At 42.4% G+C, this 16765-nt stretch overlaps 1 protein-coding gene across 10 annotated transcripts in view; it reads right to left on the reverse strand.

The window, feature by feature from the left end:
- Positions 1–16765, reverse strand: part of CACNA1D (calcium voltage-gated channel subunit alpha1 D) — a 235534-nt gene that overhangs the window by 185585 nt on the left and 33184 nt on the right. For 9 of the 10 annotated variants that reach the window (XM_056338440.1, XM_056338445.1, XM_056338442.1 and 6 more), the window contains exons 1-3: positions 11353–11759; positions 8900–9218; positions 6348–6453 (exon numbers count right to left, since the gene is read on the reverse strand). In XM_056338440.1, the coding sequence (XP_056194415.1) occupies positions 6348–6453; positions 8900–9218; positions 11353–11389 (462 nt within the window). In that variant the 5' untranslated portion in view covers positions 11390–11759. Of the gene's footprint in view, positions 1–6347; positions 6454–8899; positions 9219–11352; positions 11760–16765 lie in introns of those variants that run through there. The other variant, XM_056338446.1, reaches the window with a different exon arrangement.

Genomic DNA, 16765 nt, shown 5'->3' on the forward strand with positions numbered 1-16765 from the left:
TTCATCTATTTTGCAGAGGTGTGCATTGCAACACAAAGGAAAAGTGTTTTCCAAATATGTGGTCTGCACTGATGAAAGTCAAAGCGATCCATAATACTTAGCTAAAGCATACTACATACATTAAAACATACTAAGCATACTACATACATTACTAGACTGCCAGTAATATAAAAAAATTGAAATATGAACGTAGGACTGAATACAGTAGTATAGTATGGTTTAACAACTCCCTTGCAGGAATGCCATCTATTAAGGAATTCTTGCAGCTCTGCAAAGGTTACTTACTGATGCATACTGTCCCACCTAATAACCAAACAACTTTACTATTAGTTTTCAGGAAGATAAGTCAGGCTGCTTCATTAGTTAGATAGTTACTTCATGGGTTTTTTAAATAAGAAAATAGACATCAGGGTAATGGATGTACATTAAAAACAGCAGGGGGGAAAATTATCAAAACTACCCTTCAGAGTATTCACATATGCATATAGACACAAAAACTGATGAGGAGAGAATTCAAGCCTCTTTTCACACAGGCTTAAAAATGAAAAAGGACAGCTCCTAACATTTGGGTTTGTTTGGGGTTTTTCCTCAAAATTAAACTACTGACTTTCTCACAGTCCTTCCTGACTACTCATACACAGAACTATAAATATGCGTCACTGACTTGAACTAATAAGCAACATAAAATTCCTGTAGTATATCACTTACAATTAGACCCAGTATTTTTTAATCTTTATTCAAATTAAGCTTAATGACAATTTCCCTTAAAAATAATTAATCTAGTGCCTGTAACACCAGTAGTTAGGTGCTTGGCTATATACACACAAAACATTGTAATATCTCCACCATTTTTTCCCACATGCAAAATCAAGTGTTTTCAGTAGAGTCCAAATTATCTTGCTTCATTCCTCAAAGGTTTACTTGGGTGACTTCTATGTCAGCTACCAGCGACATTAGGAGAGAGCATTAGCTAAGAATCCAAAGGCAGAAAAAGATTGGAAACACAGTATCAAAAAGTTATTTTGATTGGAAGAGGTTTTATGTGAGGCAAGAGAGACCCAGGCCTCAAAGACCCCTGAACTAAAAAAGTAAACACAGCAAACACAACAGACATAGGTGGAAGTCTTCCTAAAATAAATCACAGAACATTTAGCAATTAAACAAAAATCTTTAGAATTATTTACTAAATGTGGTTACAATTAATAACATTCTACAACAACATTTTCAGAGAAGCTACATGTAGATAGATATATATATATATATAGGAAAACTTTGTGCAAGGTAAAAAACAACCACCTTTTCAATGGAAGGATTAATTAGTCATGTGGCCTTAGAACTGAATGAGTCACAGGGTCGCTAATGAGATAAGGATAGGAAGCCTGACACCTCTAAGTCAAGAGTTCAACAGGTTCTTCCCTGCTGTGCCCTAGATTGAAGGCACAACTAACAGTTCAGGGACAACACTGGCTTTCCTGTTGCTGGAGGCACTGAAAGATCCACTTAAATCTACTTACACAGGAAATCTTTGCCCGAAGGATAAGACACAAACATCACCTTTCTGTAGCAGTGTCCCCACTATGGCTCTCCCAGTCCCAGCTGCCTGGGAGAAAGCAAAAAAGATGCCCGGGACCATCACCTGACCTGCTCTGTAAGCACAGGCTGGAAAGACCTTCTTTTAATGCAGAATCTCACTCTTTGAGAAGGTCCCCCACTGGCAATGGTAGTTAGAAACAAGGCTGGAGAATCCTGCTGTCAGGGGCAGAGAGTCTTTAATTATCATTAGGTTCCAGCCCTTTATACATTAGGGTCAAGCCCTTTACTCACGTGACTCTACACTTGCCAATTTGCTGTAATTCATGCAAGTAAGTCTCCCAAAATGTACAGGCTTCAGTCTCTTCTCAAGAAGAGTGTCACCATTCAAAACCTCCAGTCTAGTCATAAGAGCTGCAGTACACCCAAAGCAGACTCAACTCGAACTTCAGGGGTGTAGTTTTCATAGACTCTGTATGGACAAATGCCTTCTTATTGTTCACATTTACTTATTTTTAAAAATCTTTTAAAAAAAAGGAAAGAAAGAATAACCAAGAAATGTCTCAGTTGCAGCCCAACTCCAGATTTGTATCGTGCCAGCCTGCCTGCACATTGCCCAGTGCCAGTCAGACCAATGGGAATGTCAATGGGCAAAGCACAGGAGAACAGAACGTGGTACAGCAGGATGATACAAGAAAGAAAAGTGGAGGTGGGAGAGTGAGACAGAGCAAAGCATGCAGCAAAAGAGAAGAGAAAAGTAAACACAGAGGGAAGCTAGAGGGATAACAGGAAAGAAATGAGCGGGAAGTTAAAGACAAAAGACATGAAGGGAAATAACACACCACAGATGGGGGGTTAGAAATGGGAAAGACAGAAACAGAAGATACATAGGAAACCCTTCCTGTCAGAAACTGCTTCTTTTCAAGCTCAGTCAAGAAACACTGCCAAAAGAGCTGAATCAAGCATGGAAAGTTCAGGTCACCTGAAACTTCTGAAAGCAGACAAAAGACTACATTAAAATATGAAGTAGTGAGCTTATGAAGATTTCATCCCAGAGTACACTGCTCCTGTTCTGCTGTAAGAAAAATGTAACTTATCTGGTTCAGTAATAGTTTCCCCCATCTACTTGCAGAAGAACTGGGCCCACTTGTGATAGAGCATTAATAATCAGCCCCTAATCAGTTAATTAAACAGAATTCAGGATCAAGTTCAGTAACTTTTTAAAGTTCATTAGTCTGTATTGCACTCTATGCAGTTTAGAAAAGCATCAGGGAACAACTCCACTGCAAGTACAGAAAATATCCCTTCCTCCTGCCACCCACCAGACACACACATCAAGGTGTTTTAGACAAAGGATGAAACTCTCCCACAGAACACAGGACTGTAACACCAGGCAAGTGGTCAAGCACAGTCCAGTCTGAATTTAAGTCTGCACTCCTGCTTTGTTCGAAATGCGTGGGTTTGTACTACCCAGTACTAACACACCACTCTTGAGAGAGAATAAGAATGACCGTGAATCCACTGTGCAAAAGACAGCTGTAGTGCACCCTCTCGGAGCATGGCCAAAGAGCAAAACAGACATCTAAGCTTGTCTACTCAGAAGTTGAAAAGACAGGCACAAAAAAACTGCTAATGAAAGGGACTCCTATCCTACAACATCGGTTATTACCATCTGCTCAATTTAGTCAGCGATTTCACAAAGAAACCTTTTCTTGCGTCCTCAAGTTATTTTAAGTAATTCATAGCATGCTGCTGGCCCCATCACAAAAACTTCAATAATGACAACTTGTGTACCAGTAAAGAGGAGTGACCAACACAGAAACACAACTGTCCCATCCTTACACTTAGCTCGCACTGTCAGTTTTCTATAAACAGTCTACTGTTCCAAAAACAAGGTTGTGGAACCTTCTGACAGACAACTCAAAATGTCTAAGATTAAAAATTGACTCATATTCAAGAATAACAGATACCCAAGATACATCCTACTCTTGAAAAATACATAAATAAGCATACATTTGATTTGTGATTTCTCTTAAGACACATCTACCCATTTCTTCATGTTTGTTGCATTTTTGGTTAATTTGTGCTAAAATTTCTTTTGCCAAATTACTACTGCAACATATAACTGACTTTGTCTTGATTAGACACCACATGTTGAAACATTCATGAGAAACTAAGAACGGCGCTCACTCACAGCTCAGCCAGCGGTTAGGTAGTTGACATGTGGTCAGCGTTTCACCAGCTCAGTCACAGGTGAAGACAGACTCAGAAATTGTATCTTGGGATTCTCTTACAAGTCTTGGAAATTCCATCATACAGAAGCTGTCTTTAACATCCCATCACAAAGAAGAACAAATATCTGTTCTGCACATACACCTGGGATTCAGGTTGCCATTGCAGACTTCCTGAAGCCATAAAGAATAAACTCTTCAACTGCTCAAATTCTCATACGTGCAGTCTTCCCCTTAGCCCAAGCAAAACTGGAAAATTTTCCATTTCTAGTTCCCACTTACCAGGGTTCCACTGGTTTTTGCCCTCTTGTACTATTGCTTCCTCTTTTCATGGCTGATTACAAATTATGTAATATTTTGTATTTGGAAAAAATCCATATGCATAAAGATTTATTTTTTTCTGTTTACAAACTAAAAAAATATGAGCCAGTTCAGCTAGCTGATGGAAAGCAATTAATCTATTCAACTCAATGAAGCAACATTGATTTATTCCCTGAGAATCAAGCCCTAGATATAATATCCATATGCAAGCCAAAATTTATAAAGCTGAACTTTTGGGGTTTTCCTACTAAGGAAGCAAAGGCACTGAAGGCAGACCAGGTCCTTCTTCCTCACCCTGGGCTCTCCCCACGAGGCACTAAATGATACCAGTGCTACCATCTCTACAGTGTCAGTGGATACTTGTGTCCAGACAGAGGAAAATGGGGAGAAGCAGCTGTGGGGTTGACAGGACCAAACACCTGGGCTGGAAGGAGAGAGGATATTATCTTATTTCCTACAACTTTTGAACTTTAATTAAAGCCAGAGCAGGGTACAGTCCCCTAGCAAGGCTGAAACACCACTCAGAGACATGAACCCAGATCACTGGTTAGTGTATTTCATTATGTAGAACCTTAGTCATAAGAAAAGCCAACGCTGCTCATTCCAGAACTATTTATTTTATTAGATCAGGTACACAGGATGTGCCTGTGTGTTCCCTTATCGGGCTTAAATCTGTCCCAGCACCTGGAAGTACGTTGTCAGGATAAATTCTGTTCTTCCAGCAAACTCAGTGGAATTACTCAACATCAGTATAAACAGGATGCAAATTTAAATGGGAATTTGAGAGAATTTAAATGGCCAAGTGAGCTTTATATACATATAATTGGGGGTGTTCAAGACCCTTTCTACTGAAGATGGATAGGGATCTCTCGCTAAGAGGGAGAAGGGAAGTAATTTATTTTTGCTTAGACTAAAAAAGACAAAGATTAGCCAAAAAAAACAATCAGGGGTGAAAATGTCAATTTCTTTCTAAATACCAGTGCACTGGAGAATTAGGTCAGAAATACCAGGCATTAGCCTAAGAAAACCAATGCTAAAAACATTTCTTTCAAAATTATTAGCCTCTGACACAAGTAACTGCTTTACCCTTTTCATGTAATGCTTTACGAAATTAGTTATTAGTGGATCTCTTGGTGGATTGACAGCTATGGAGATTTGTGCCCTGGATTTCTTGGGGCAGGGAGGCGGAGAAGGAAAGACAGACTGTTGGTTGGCTAGATACACAGCTGCATAAATCATTCTTTACATTGCCTGAATTATTCTGCCTTTCGCCAGCATTTTTTATTTATATTTGCTTAATCTTGATAAACAAAAAAATACACCAGAAACTACACTAACATGTTCATAAATAGCAGACTTTGTATCAACCTGAAATTTCCAGGTAAATTAATCCAAAATTACCTATTTACTGGTATCCAAATTTTTATTTCACTAACAAGCCTTCCCTCCCCCATAAAAACATCACATGCAGATTTTGAGTGTATAGGATCACTGAACTCTGCTATTTCACCATGGTGTTTAATATAAACTATGGTATTATTGCAGTGTAATTCAATATGACCCTTGAGTGTGATAGCCTTTACAAGTTTTACTGGAGAATTAAAACAAAATTAGTTTTCATGATCTCTTTAAGCACACCAGCATACTCTTTTCGAAGAAACACAGCTCTACACACCACTTACTGCAGTACCAGCCCTTTTTTGAAAGATCACTTGGACCAGCAGTGACTCCTTTTAAAATTCACATTGATGTTCCTGTCACTTTAAAATGTATTAATGTAAAATTTCCCCATCCTCTTATTAATAACCAAAATATCCAGTAAATTGCACAGCTAAATAACACCATTAACAACTGAAAACAGACTAGACAAGTACACTAGGAAAGGCAGTAAAACTTCAGGACTGAAACAAGTGTCAAAACCAGTAACAGCTAGTAAATATATCTGATTGATATAACCAATAGAAATTTAAATTAAATTTTTAATACCACACAAATATATGTATACATGCAGCATAATAATAAAGTACATTTCCCTCCAAAGAATTTCACTACTGAAAAATCTTAAACACAATGACACAAAGGAGCACATATCAAAACTGAAAAACCCAAGCAATTCCATACACATTTTAAAGTATCACTATACACCAATCTTTTTTTACTGAAATTGCCTATACTTAATACAGCTTCAAATACTAGCAGCTAATCATGACCATCAAGCTAAAAGTATAGCAAGCAAATATAAAATAAAAACTCAAGAGTACTTACCAAATTATGATTAGTTGAATTAGAATCATCTTCTGGGAATGGGATGTAAACAGCTAAGGCCACACAATTGGCAAAAATAGACAGTAGTATAAATATGTCAAATGGTCTGGAAAATCTTGTTAAGGAACTCACGAATTATGAGTATCTACAAACTTTTAAGTCTAATTCTCCTTTCAGCACCAACACTTGTAAAGCAAGTCTTACTTTTAAGGCAATCTTTTGACTGATAACTGTGACGAACACTTCATCTCTTTTAGTTATATCACTATACCATATTATTTTCCATCACAACGATCTTTCAATGTCCTCTTCTTTTTGCAAAAAAAAAAAAAGAAAAAATATTACTCTTGCTGCCAAAGAGCACTTATTAAGTTCCAGAGATTAATGTAATTATACACTCTTAAATTAATACATGGGTCATCACGATGGGTAAAGAACACTTATTGAATTGTTCTGCCCTCATATGCTCACATCAGTCTCATTCATGTTAAAAGAAATGTGTTTGTCCAAAGGAGTAAAATTATTTGGGATCTGGTTTGTAACAGGATATGAGAAAGATTCCCAGGAAATCACAACTGTGCTCTTGTATGAGAGCTGGAAAGCTATACAATGGATGCAAGAAGATTCTGAGTCCCTCTTCATGTCTCTGAAAGCTGGACTCCTGAATAATTTTGCTTTGGCCAGGACAGGTAAAAGTTTAGGTGAGTAAACTGGGGAACTGAGTATCATTACTGGCTTGGCAGCTATACATACTGAGAGGCTATAGGCTTTCACACTCACAACAGCATGAATTGCAGCTATACTTTTTATACCATATCTGGATGACAGCAGTTGAAACCTGGATGCCTACAAAGTTTATCCTCCTGTTTCCCATGAGTGTGCCTTTCCCGCAAAGTATTTCATTATTTTCTTTTAACTACAAACACGAAGGTACCTATTCATGGAAGTTTGGAAAGGGAGTATTTGGGGCTTTAGCTATGATTTTTTACATCCTTTCCTCAATTCAATGCACAACTTCCTGATACGTGTCCATAACAGTTCCATAAAAGACTGAGGGAAGACACTGAATATGCTCAAAAGCATATTTTTATCAGTTTAAAATATTTTTTAAAAAAAAAACAACAACAAAACTCCTACAACACCAATATGCCCCCTAAAATAGGTTAAATTTTCTTTGCTGGCCTATAAATGTTTGTCACCTCAAGGGCTGAGTTTACATTCAGAAAGCCTATCAACACCACCAGCTGCTATGCTCTGTACAAATTAAAGTTACAACACGCATCTTAACATGCAGCATTCTCCAGACCGAAAGGGACAAACAATACCCGCACAAGACTGACAACCTTGGTTTATGATGTAGCGCTACTGGGACAAATTCTGCCCTGAGTTATTCCACTCTAGATCCATAGTAATTTCATTTAGCTGACCTTAGCCAAGGAGAGGCCAATTTACTGAAATTAGTTGGACTTCTACCAGTTTAAATGAAAGAAGAACCTGTGTCACTATCTTTAATTTGCAATTGAATTACGTTCAAAGAATTAGGGGGGGAAACAAGCCCTAGAAATGAGTTGCTATTGCCAGGCTGGCTATTCTGTTTAAAGTAACAAAATAGAGTTCTACTTCAGTAACCTACTCTTGAACAGCTGTTTCCCATTACAGAGATGTTGCCACAGCTAACAGGCTAACATTTTTCTCCTCGTACCTCAACAAAACTATCTTCTATTTCAAACCTTTTCTTGACATTTAAATAATACACCAAATGAACATGCTATCAGTTCTGCCAAAGAAATCTACGTATTTTCACATCGCTACCACTGAACTAAAGATAGAGCAATCCTTCCCAGCGTACGAGTCATCATGAGTACAGGCCAGTATATCTGTTCTCCTGTCTACAGATGTATATGCTTCCAAATACATTTGGTGGTGGACGTATGTTGTAAACGTTCAGACGATTAATGTGTTTCAGAGACTTGTGTGTACTTAGAGTGAGTCCTTGGCTTAACTAAAAATCTTCCCTCCTTTTACTACTTGGAAAAATAATCTTTATGGACAAGATTTCTACATCTGACTAATTTGCCCCAATGGCAATACACCAAATTGCAATATGGAAGATACAGGTTTGACATCTTGGGTCATCTCCCGATTAACACTGCTAGATGCACTCCTATCCATTCAACTGTATTTGGAAGGGCAACAAATGCGATACAGAGATTTGCTGGAATATAACGTAAACTTGTAACTTTGCAAAGTTTTGAAAATGTTCTGCTATCTGCTCCAAGAAACAAAAGGAACAGCTATGAGCTCTTCTCTTGACTTTGAGCTACTTCCTTCAGTGAAGTGATATTCTATGTCATTATGACACAAGTTAAGAGGCTCTTTAACAGCAATTAACAAAACTGACTACCGTCAACATCAATGACAGTTAACCATGTGTGCAAATGAACTAATGTGTTAGCTGTGATGCCGTAAGAGATGGTGTAAAACAATCCCCTTGATACATTCAGAAAACGCAAAAAACAGATTGTAAAAAAGGAAACTGCATCAAAGGATACTTCCATTCTACTAGACTAATGCAGGCTCTTCGTATTGGGTTGTTGAGGGATAAACAGAAAAGGGCACGGGGTGGCCGACTGTTGGATGTATTACCCTGTTTTTTGCTCTTGGCATATTGCTGGCGTTTTCTTTGGGACAGAGATCCTACAGGCTGGGCTGTGGTGGTACTCATATTTTGGGCAGCCTTTGCTTGTCTAGCAGCATCGATTGCAGCTTGCCAAGATAGAACAGTTTGCTTAGATGGTGCTGAACTGTTTGACTGTATAGCTGGTCCGTCACCAGGGAGAGGAATTCTGGTGCTACTTGCATAGTTCGCCTCTGTGGGACAAAAGAAAAAAGGTACTTGGTTATAAATTTGTATGCTAAAATGCATCACAATATTTCTGACCAAAAGGTGATTTTAAGACCTCTTGGCAATGTGATGCTTCCCTTACATATACTACAGAGCACAAGTGTATGCACATACATATATGTGATTGAACAGTAGCCAAAAATGCTCAGGAAGCAGTATTATTTTAACTTCCAGTTTAATGCATGCATCAACCACAAACACTTCACGTTTTGATTCTTTCACTTACTGCATCTTTTTTTCTTAATTGGATGGCAGCTTCCCTGTCACCATGTTTATCCAATAACACACAGCTACTCCTCAAGATCAACTTTGCTGTAGTACTTTAGCATTTACTATTTTTTTCCCTCACTTCATTTTGGTCAAAAAAGTAGTAGTTTAAAATTCTTACGCATTGTTCAATTAAGAGTAACCAATACTGCTGGGGGCGGGGGCAGGGGGAGTCCTGTAAGCAAGTTAGATTTTGCCCTATTCTGCATTCTCAAAGAAAAATGCATGGATGCCTCCCACAAGCGAAAAATCCAATCCTGTCTGCTGATAAACATCTTCATACAGCACTGCTGTCTTCCCCACGAGGAACTACGACCATGAAACTACTGTAAAGGGAGAGGGGGTGGGTTTTGCTTTTTCACAAGGATTTGAAAAACAAACGGCACCTTCCAAATAACGCTAAAGCCCTCTTTATCCAGGTGACAGCAAGGCGCAAACCACCTCCTCGCAAGGATCCTTCCTCACGAGCTCCCCGACTAGAGCAACAGAGCCTACTCCTACATGCACCTGTAGGAAGGAGGCTCCCGAGTGAAATTCAAAACTTGAAGATGCCTGGGTGGGGAAAAAAATGGAGGAACGGCACAATATACGTGCTGGGAATTAGGGCTGGCAGGCGGGATGACTGTGAAATGGATCTACCCAGGCAGGAGAGGAAAACAGCTCCCCAGCGATCGCTGCTCGCCGAGCAGAGCCCAGGGAGAGCGCCCCCCTCCCCCCTTCTCCCGACGGGGGATCCACAGCGAGGGGACGCGAGGGCCGCGAACATGCTGGATGCTGCGGGCCGGCCCCAGCCCCGCCGCCCCCGCCGGGCGAGGGGACGCGGGAGCCCTAAGATGGCTCCCCGGGATGGCGGGGGGGTCACGGCGGGGCCCGCGCGCGGAGGCGGCCGAGCTGCCGCGGGGACCCGGCACCCGGCAAGCGCTGGCCAGCGGCGAGCGGGCGACGCATCAACAGCTGGGTGACACCGGGGGCAGCGCCGCCTCGGGGGCGGGCTGCCACCGGGGGCAACGGTGGGAATTTCGTCTCCAGCATTTTTCCAAAGCATCCCTGTGCCCCCCCCCAAATAAAAAAAAAAAAAAAGCGAAGGCACAACCCCGTTTCCCCGCCTTCCGCCTGCCCTTCGGGATGCCATGAAACGTGGCTCGGCGCAATTAAACCTCCCCATCCACCCACCCACCCACCATCGTCTTAAATCCCTACTTGGAAGGGAAACAAAGCCCAGGTGCCTGCGCTTCCCGGGGGGGGCTGCCCCCCGGCAGGGGCCAAAACACAAACTTACTGCTAACTGGGGGGGGGGGGGGGCTCTTTATAAACGACGGCGGGGGCTATGGCAGCGCCGGAGCCGTCGGCGGGGGCGATGAGCGCAGAGGAGCCCCGGGCGCGCCCCGGCAGGGCACGGGTCGAGCACACGGCGCCCCCCGCTGCCCTCCGGCCCCGGCGCGGGGAAGACCCCGGGCAGCCGCATCTCCAGGCAGGTTTATTCACGGTTACACAAGTAACAAGAGAAACGCGGAGCCAGCCGCGTCCTCCCCGGCGCGGGCAGCGGGTACTGACGGCCGCAGGGCAGGGGACAGGCGCGCATAAACCGCTCGCATGTTGGTCACGCCGAGGGCAGCACCTTATCCCGCCGTCATCATCCCCTGCCCTTCCCGGTCCCTGCCGGAACCCAGCCGCTCATCCGCTCCCCATCCCAAACCTACCCCATCCTCAGCCCCTTCCCTAATCCCCCCCAATCCCCGACTCCCAAATCCCTCATAAATCCTCCGTCGCTCCCCCCTCCCTCCCCTCGGCGCCAGGCACGCCGCTGCCCTTGGTGGGCGCTCCGGCTCTTACCTTCAGGGTGCTGCTCCGGCTGCTGCTGCTGGTGCATTATTCTCACTTTCTCCAGCGTGTGAGAGGAAAACGAGAAAAAAAAAGAAAAAAAAAAAAAAGACCCAAAAAAAGAGCAGAGACGCCCCCCACCCCACCCCGAGCCAGGTGTGCGCTGCCCCCTGCGCTCCCCGCTACCCGACCCCCATGGTAGTGACTAGCGACGTGCGAGGGGCTGCTCCTCCTCCTCCTCCTGCTGCTGCTGCTTCGCCGCTGCCAAATCCCTCAGAGTTTGGGCCAACATGACACTCACATCCGGGTGACACGGGATCTCTCCATCCCTAGCAACCCGGCTGCTGCCGCCGCCGCCGCCTGCTCCTCAGCCCCCTCCTGCCGCCGCCCGCTCCTCGGGCCCCCTCCTGCCGCCGCCGCCCGCTCCTCCCCGGGCCCCCTCCTCCCGCCGCCGCCACCGGGTTAACTCCCTCGCTGCTGCCGCCGCCACCTGCTGCTGCCGCGCTCGCCGGGCCGGGCGGGGGCGCGGAGCCGCGCTCTAATCGCCTGGAGCTCCGGGAGCCGCAAATAGCGCTGCCGCCGCCTTAACCCCTTCGCTGCCGCCCAACACGCCGCCTCGCCCGGTCCCCGACACCGCCGGCCGAGCCGCCGTCCCCTCAGGCCGCTCGGCGCTGCCCCACACGGCGGGCACGGCTGTGGCGCCCTGGGGGGGGGGGGCGGGTACCGAGGCGCGAGCGCCTGCAGCGTCCCTAGTGCTTCCCCCCCCACACGCGCACCGGCGGCCGTGCCCGTCCCTCGCCCTTAGCGACCCCAGACCCACCGGCCCGGTGCCGCTCCTCGCCCCGCGGGGTCCCGCACCGCCCCGCTCCCACCCCCAGGGAACACCCAGACACTCCGACCCCGAGCTCCCCGCACCGGCCTGTTGAAACGCCGCTATTCCGCCCCCCAGCCAACCCTCAGGTGTTCATAGTTTACCCAAATAATTTGAATAAATTAGGCTTTGGGGAAAAAAAAAACCCAAACCACATTTTTGCGTTACCTTTCACCACAGAACCCTAAAACTTTGGTTTATATTTTAGCTCCGTTTCATCGGTTTTGAAGCCACCCCCGGAGCCCCGGGTGGCCCGCGGGACCCGGAGGTGTTCTACAGCGGGGAAACCCGGGGCAGCTGCCGCCAGGTCCCGCAGGACACTTGCTCAATCACTACAAGTGATTAATGAAATAAAGTAAGGGTTACAGACACACGCATTCCAAACAGAATTGACGTTTCAAAATTAAAGTTCATTTTTTCTGCAATGAACATTTTCTAATATTTTTAAAGAGTATTTCAGTATTTTTGAACAAGCCATCATCAAACCTGATGGTTGTGAACCTTTGACAAAAGTGGTATTTTGTTAAACCATTTCAATGAAACTACTTCTGCTATCCCTTTCCTCTACCACTTCCTTATTTGTGTCCCCATCCACTCTTTTAGCCATCCTTCCTCCACCAGCTATCTCCATCCAATTAATAATAAATAGCAAATACAGGCGGTAATTAGAAGAGGAGCAATAAAACCTTAATACTGCTGACATTCTCCAGGGACCTGATGGAGAATGCCCATCCTCCAGCTTTACAAGCAGGTGTCTGTTAGGTGGAGCCAATTACTTCTGTAAATTAAAGGATTAAAAAAAAACCCAAACAAAAAAAAACCACATTAGCAACAAGGCTGATTTAGCAAGAAGTCTTACAAACAGAAAACGCCACTTCCTGACCTCAGTTTCAGCTCTTCCTTTTTTTATAATCTTCTGACGTGACGGATTCAGCTGTTGCAGTCCTGAGTCAATCTGTTGGTTTGGTTTAATTGGGAAGGTACCACACCCACTTGACAGGTTTCTATCATTACAGCTCATGTTTTTCCAGATAAAAACAGTCTACTATGTACTTAGGTACTTGCCTTAAATGTCCATGAAAGTGACTAGGACTTGCTTTCTCAACAGTCAGATACTTAGGTGTCAAAAATGCTTGGTACATTTTCAAAAGTATCTAAATCAAGACCAGTTGCCTAACAACCACTGCAGGCACTGGAAGTAGGCACCTAGTGTGCTTAGCAGGAGTTAGCGCCTAACCTGCTTAGGCACTTAGCACCTTTACAAATCTAGACTCAAGTTATCTAAAACATTTGTTTAAATGAGGCTTATGAAATTAAGCACTGAGACACAATTGAGAAATTTGTAAACAATAAGGCCTGCATCTAACATAAACAAAAAGCATCCTATAGAAAAGGGCTGCTTCCCTTGCAAATGTTGTCATGAAATCCTGGATTCCGGCCTTGCCAATGCCTGTTTTCTAACCCCTAGTCCTTACAATGGACCATAGCAACACGTACAGGGAAGCTACCACAAAACAGAGAGAAAAAAAAATCACAGTTGGTCCAAACCTGTAAGCATTTTTGCATATTTCAAAAGCTACCTGGCCCTTTTTTTTGCTAGATCAAATTGTCTACTATATTTTCAAAATCAAAATTATAGTTAAAAAAGAAATGGAAGTCCTTCGAGAAAGTATTCAAGAACACTGGTATTGTTTAGTCACAAAAGTGCTAATTACTGAAGCCATTGATTGCCCAAACAGCTGTTTTCCCTTCTTCTGGAAACCTGCGTCTAATTATCTCACTAAAATTGCTTCACTTCTATGTCACTTTGATATTAGTTACTCATTCCTGAACGAAATGGCCAGCATTATACGGATGTTTTAGAATGTGAACTAGCTACCATAATAAGCGATGGCATTTTGAATGGAAACAAATATTGCTCAGAGAAAAAAGAAATATGGATGTCCTCATCTGTCATACACTCTGTGCTGTGCCATATTCAGTGTACTTCCTTTATATGTCAAAGAATGGTAGAGCAGGGAACAAATACATTTAATATTATCATATATTTATTGCAGATTTGCAATTAAATTACTATCATTTCCCCCTTGTGTGAGCGAAAGAGGTGGCCAAAGCAGCAGCCTCTTATGGACATCGTCGGAGCAGAAGCCCACTAAGAATTTAGGAGCGTTGTGCAGAAGGATAACCTGCTTGGCCAAAAACTTCAGCCACGATGAACTCATGAAGCAGGGCACAGCAATACCGTGCAGCAGTTCACTGCAGGAAGAAAGACTAAATCCAATTGCAATGCATGTGGGAGGAATTTACGTAACAAATACGTAATTTTATAAAAACTGGGAAGCAATGGAACTAGCCTAGTCCTTAACAAGGCACGGATTCTCACTCATGTGGGTTAATCCATTATTAATTTTAATAGTCCAGCTGAAGTTATTAGTATGCTAATATATACTAAACTATTACTATCCTTCTACATGGGAGGAACATTTTAATCAAAGGTGGCTACGTTGCAAACAAGGACTTGCAGGATTCATTCTCGTCTATGTTACGTATTTCCTTTTAATTTTGCATATATATTCTCTTTTTTTGTATTTTCATTCTTGTCTGAAGTAGGTAGGGCTACAGTTTGAGTTTGAAGATATTAGAATTTTTATCTAAAAAAGACCATGATGAAATTTAAATGCCTGTATATTGTTTATGTCAGATCAGTGAATGTAATCTTTTTGATGTCAGTACAAGCAACAGTGACTCTCTAAAGAAATTAAAACAGCACTTTGGTATTACGAACGTAGTTTATGTGGACAACTATAAAAAGTGCATACTTCTGAAAACCCATTAACTGGGGTCTCAAAAATAGATAAAAATGGGCATAAATGGATTTTAGAATACATTAATCCACTATGGAATAAAGATGATGACAGTGAGGCTTAATTGTCCATGTCATTGACCTTATCCACACTTGAAATTTAATAGGTGAAAAAACTTCCAAGGGGATATAACGCTGAATTTTCACTTGCTTTCTGTAAAAGCAGTCTTTTATGTCTTTGCGTAATTGTTTTTTTATTAATTTGCATGAGCAAAGGATCCTAATACTCAGCACAATTTTGATTTTCTTCTCTCCTATTTAGTGCTTGACAAAAACATTCAAGATACCAGAAACCTACCACACTGAGGTCTTAGCATATAACCATTTGCATATAAGCTCACCGAAAATACAGATTTTTGAAAGCCAAATGTAAATGAAGTGAGTAACACTACTTCAGTCTAGCTAGAGATCTAGCTGTACATTTTGTGAAAAAAATCTCATTGTGAAAACTTGTACAGAAACAGGGAGGGAGGGAGGGAGAAGGAGGGAGAGAAGGAGGGAAGGCAGTGGGGTGCACAAACAATCCTCTTTTAATTTGTTTGGCTGAGCCACATCTTCAAGTATGTCTCAAATTGCCTATGGATTAAAGAAATCGGTGATGGTCTCCAGTAATGCTTACCAACTCAACAAAAGTCCTAATTATTTTTTCCATCCTCTCCGCAGAACTATATAATGGTACCCAGACAGTAAGGGACAACTGCAAACACAATTTTGAATTAAATGCTTTCTTGCGTATGTCTCTGAAACTATATTTTTCATTATCTCTCTATGCAAGTATAAACAGCATAACCTGCTCTGAACATACTGAAAATCTGTTACATTTAAAATCCGCTTGGATTTTTTCAAAACAAATTACTAAGAATGTAATGAAATGTGTTTTCCTGACTAATTAGATTCTTTGGCTTTCTGTGGTTTCAATTAGGATGCTATTACTCAGCAACACAGTTTATATTCTTCCAGCAGTTCCCGCTCCTCGCTAGAGTTCTTCACTATTTTCAGTGTTTGCCATATCTTTTCACTAACTTGCTTTGATTATTTGACTGAAAATACAGTCACTTAGAAGTTACTGGATATTCTGTTGTTCTTTATCTCAAAGCTTCATTTCCTGGTAGTCACCTTTCCATCTTCTCCCTGTTCCCCTCTAATCTACAGTCATTAATTGTCTTCACATTTTTGTCTAGTGATCCCCTTTTATTAATAAATACTTTCCACCCTGTGTGTTACCCACCTTACAGAGCTCTTACACGCCTATGCCAGTCCTAGTCATTTGAGACCCAAGTGAATTGGCTTTGGTGGGCACCACACTGGTTTCCTAGCCAGAAATTATTTCCAACTATATCACTGTGCTAGCAAGGTGAACTGAAGTGGTGACAGCAGGACTGCATCACCTTAAATTTAGAGTATCCATATTTAGGATAGAAAATATTTAAACTGTTGACTGCGGGAGCACATTTCAAATTGTCATTTAAGTAGATTCAAAATTTTCTCTGAAGAGTTTCATGTCTATTTTTAGTGCTCAGTAGAATGATGATTTCACAGATGGGCAACATAGCCAGCTACCAAAAAAATTCCACTACACATAATTGTGCTTGAAAATGTCACAGTGAAATGTACAGATGACTCACAGTATCAGCACATGCGCCTCATGCAAACAAATAACTTTTATAAATACAAGCCATGCTCCAGCTTCT

Source organism: Falco biarmicus, chromosome 4 (genome assembly GCF_023638135.1).
Source record: "Falco biarmicus isolate bFalBia1 chromosome 4, bFalBia1.pri, whole genome shotgun sequence".
NCBI classification, from domain to species: domain Eukaryota; kingdom Metazoa; phylum Chordata; class Aves; order Falconiformes; family Falconidae; genus Falco; species Falco biarmicus.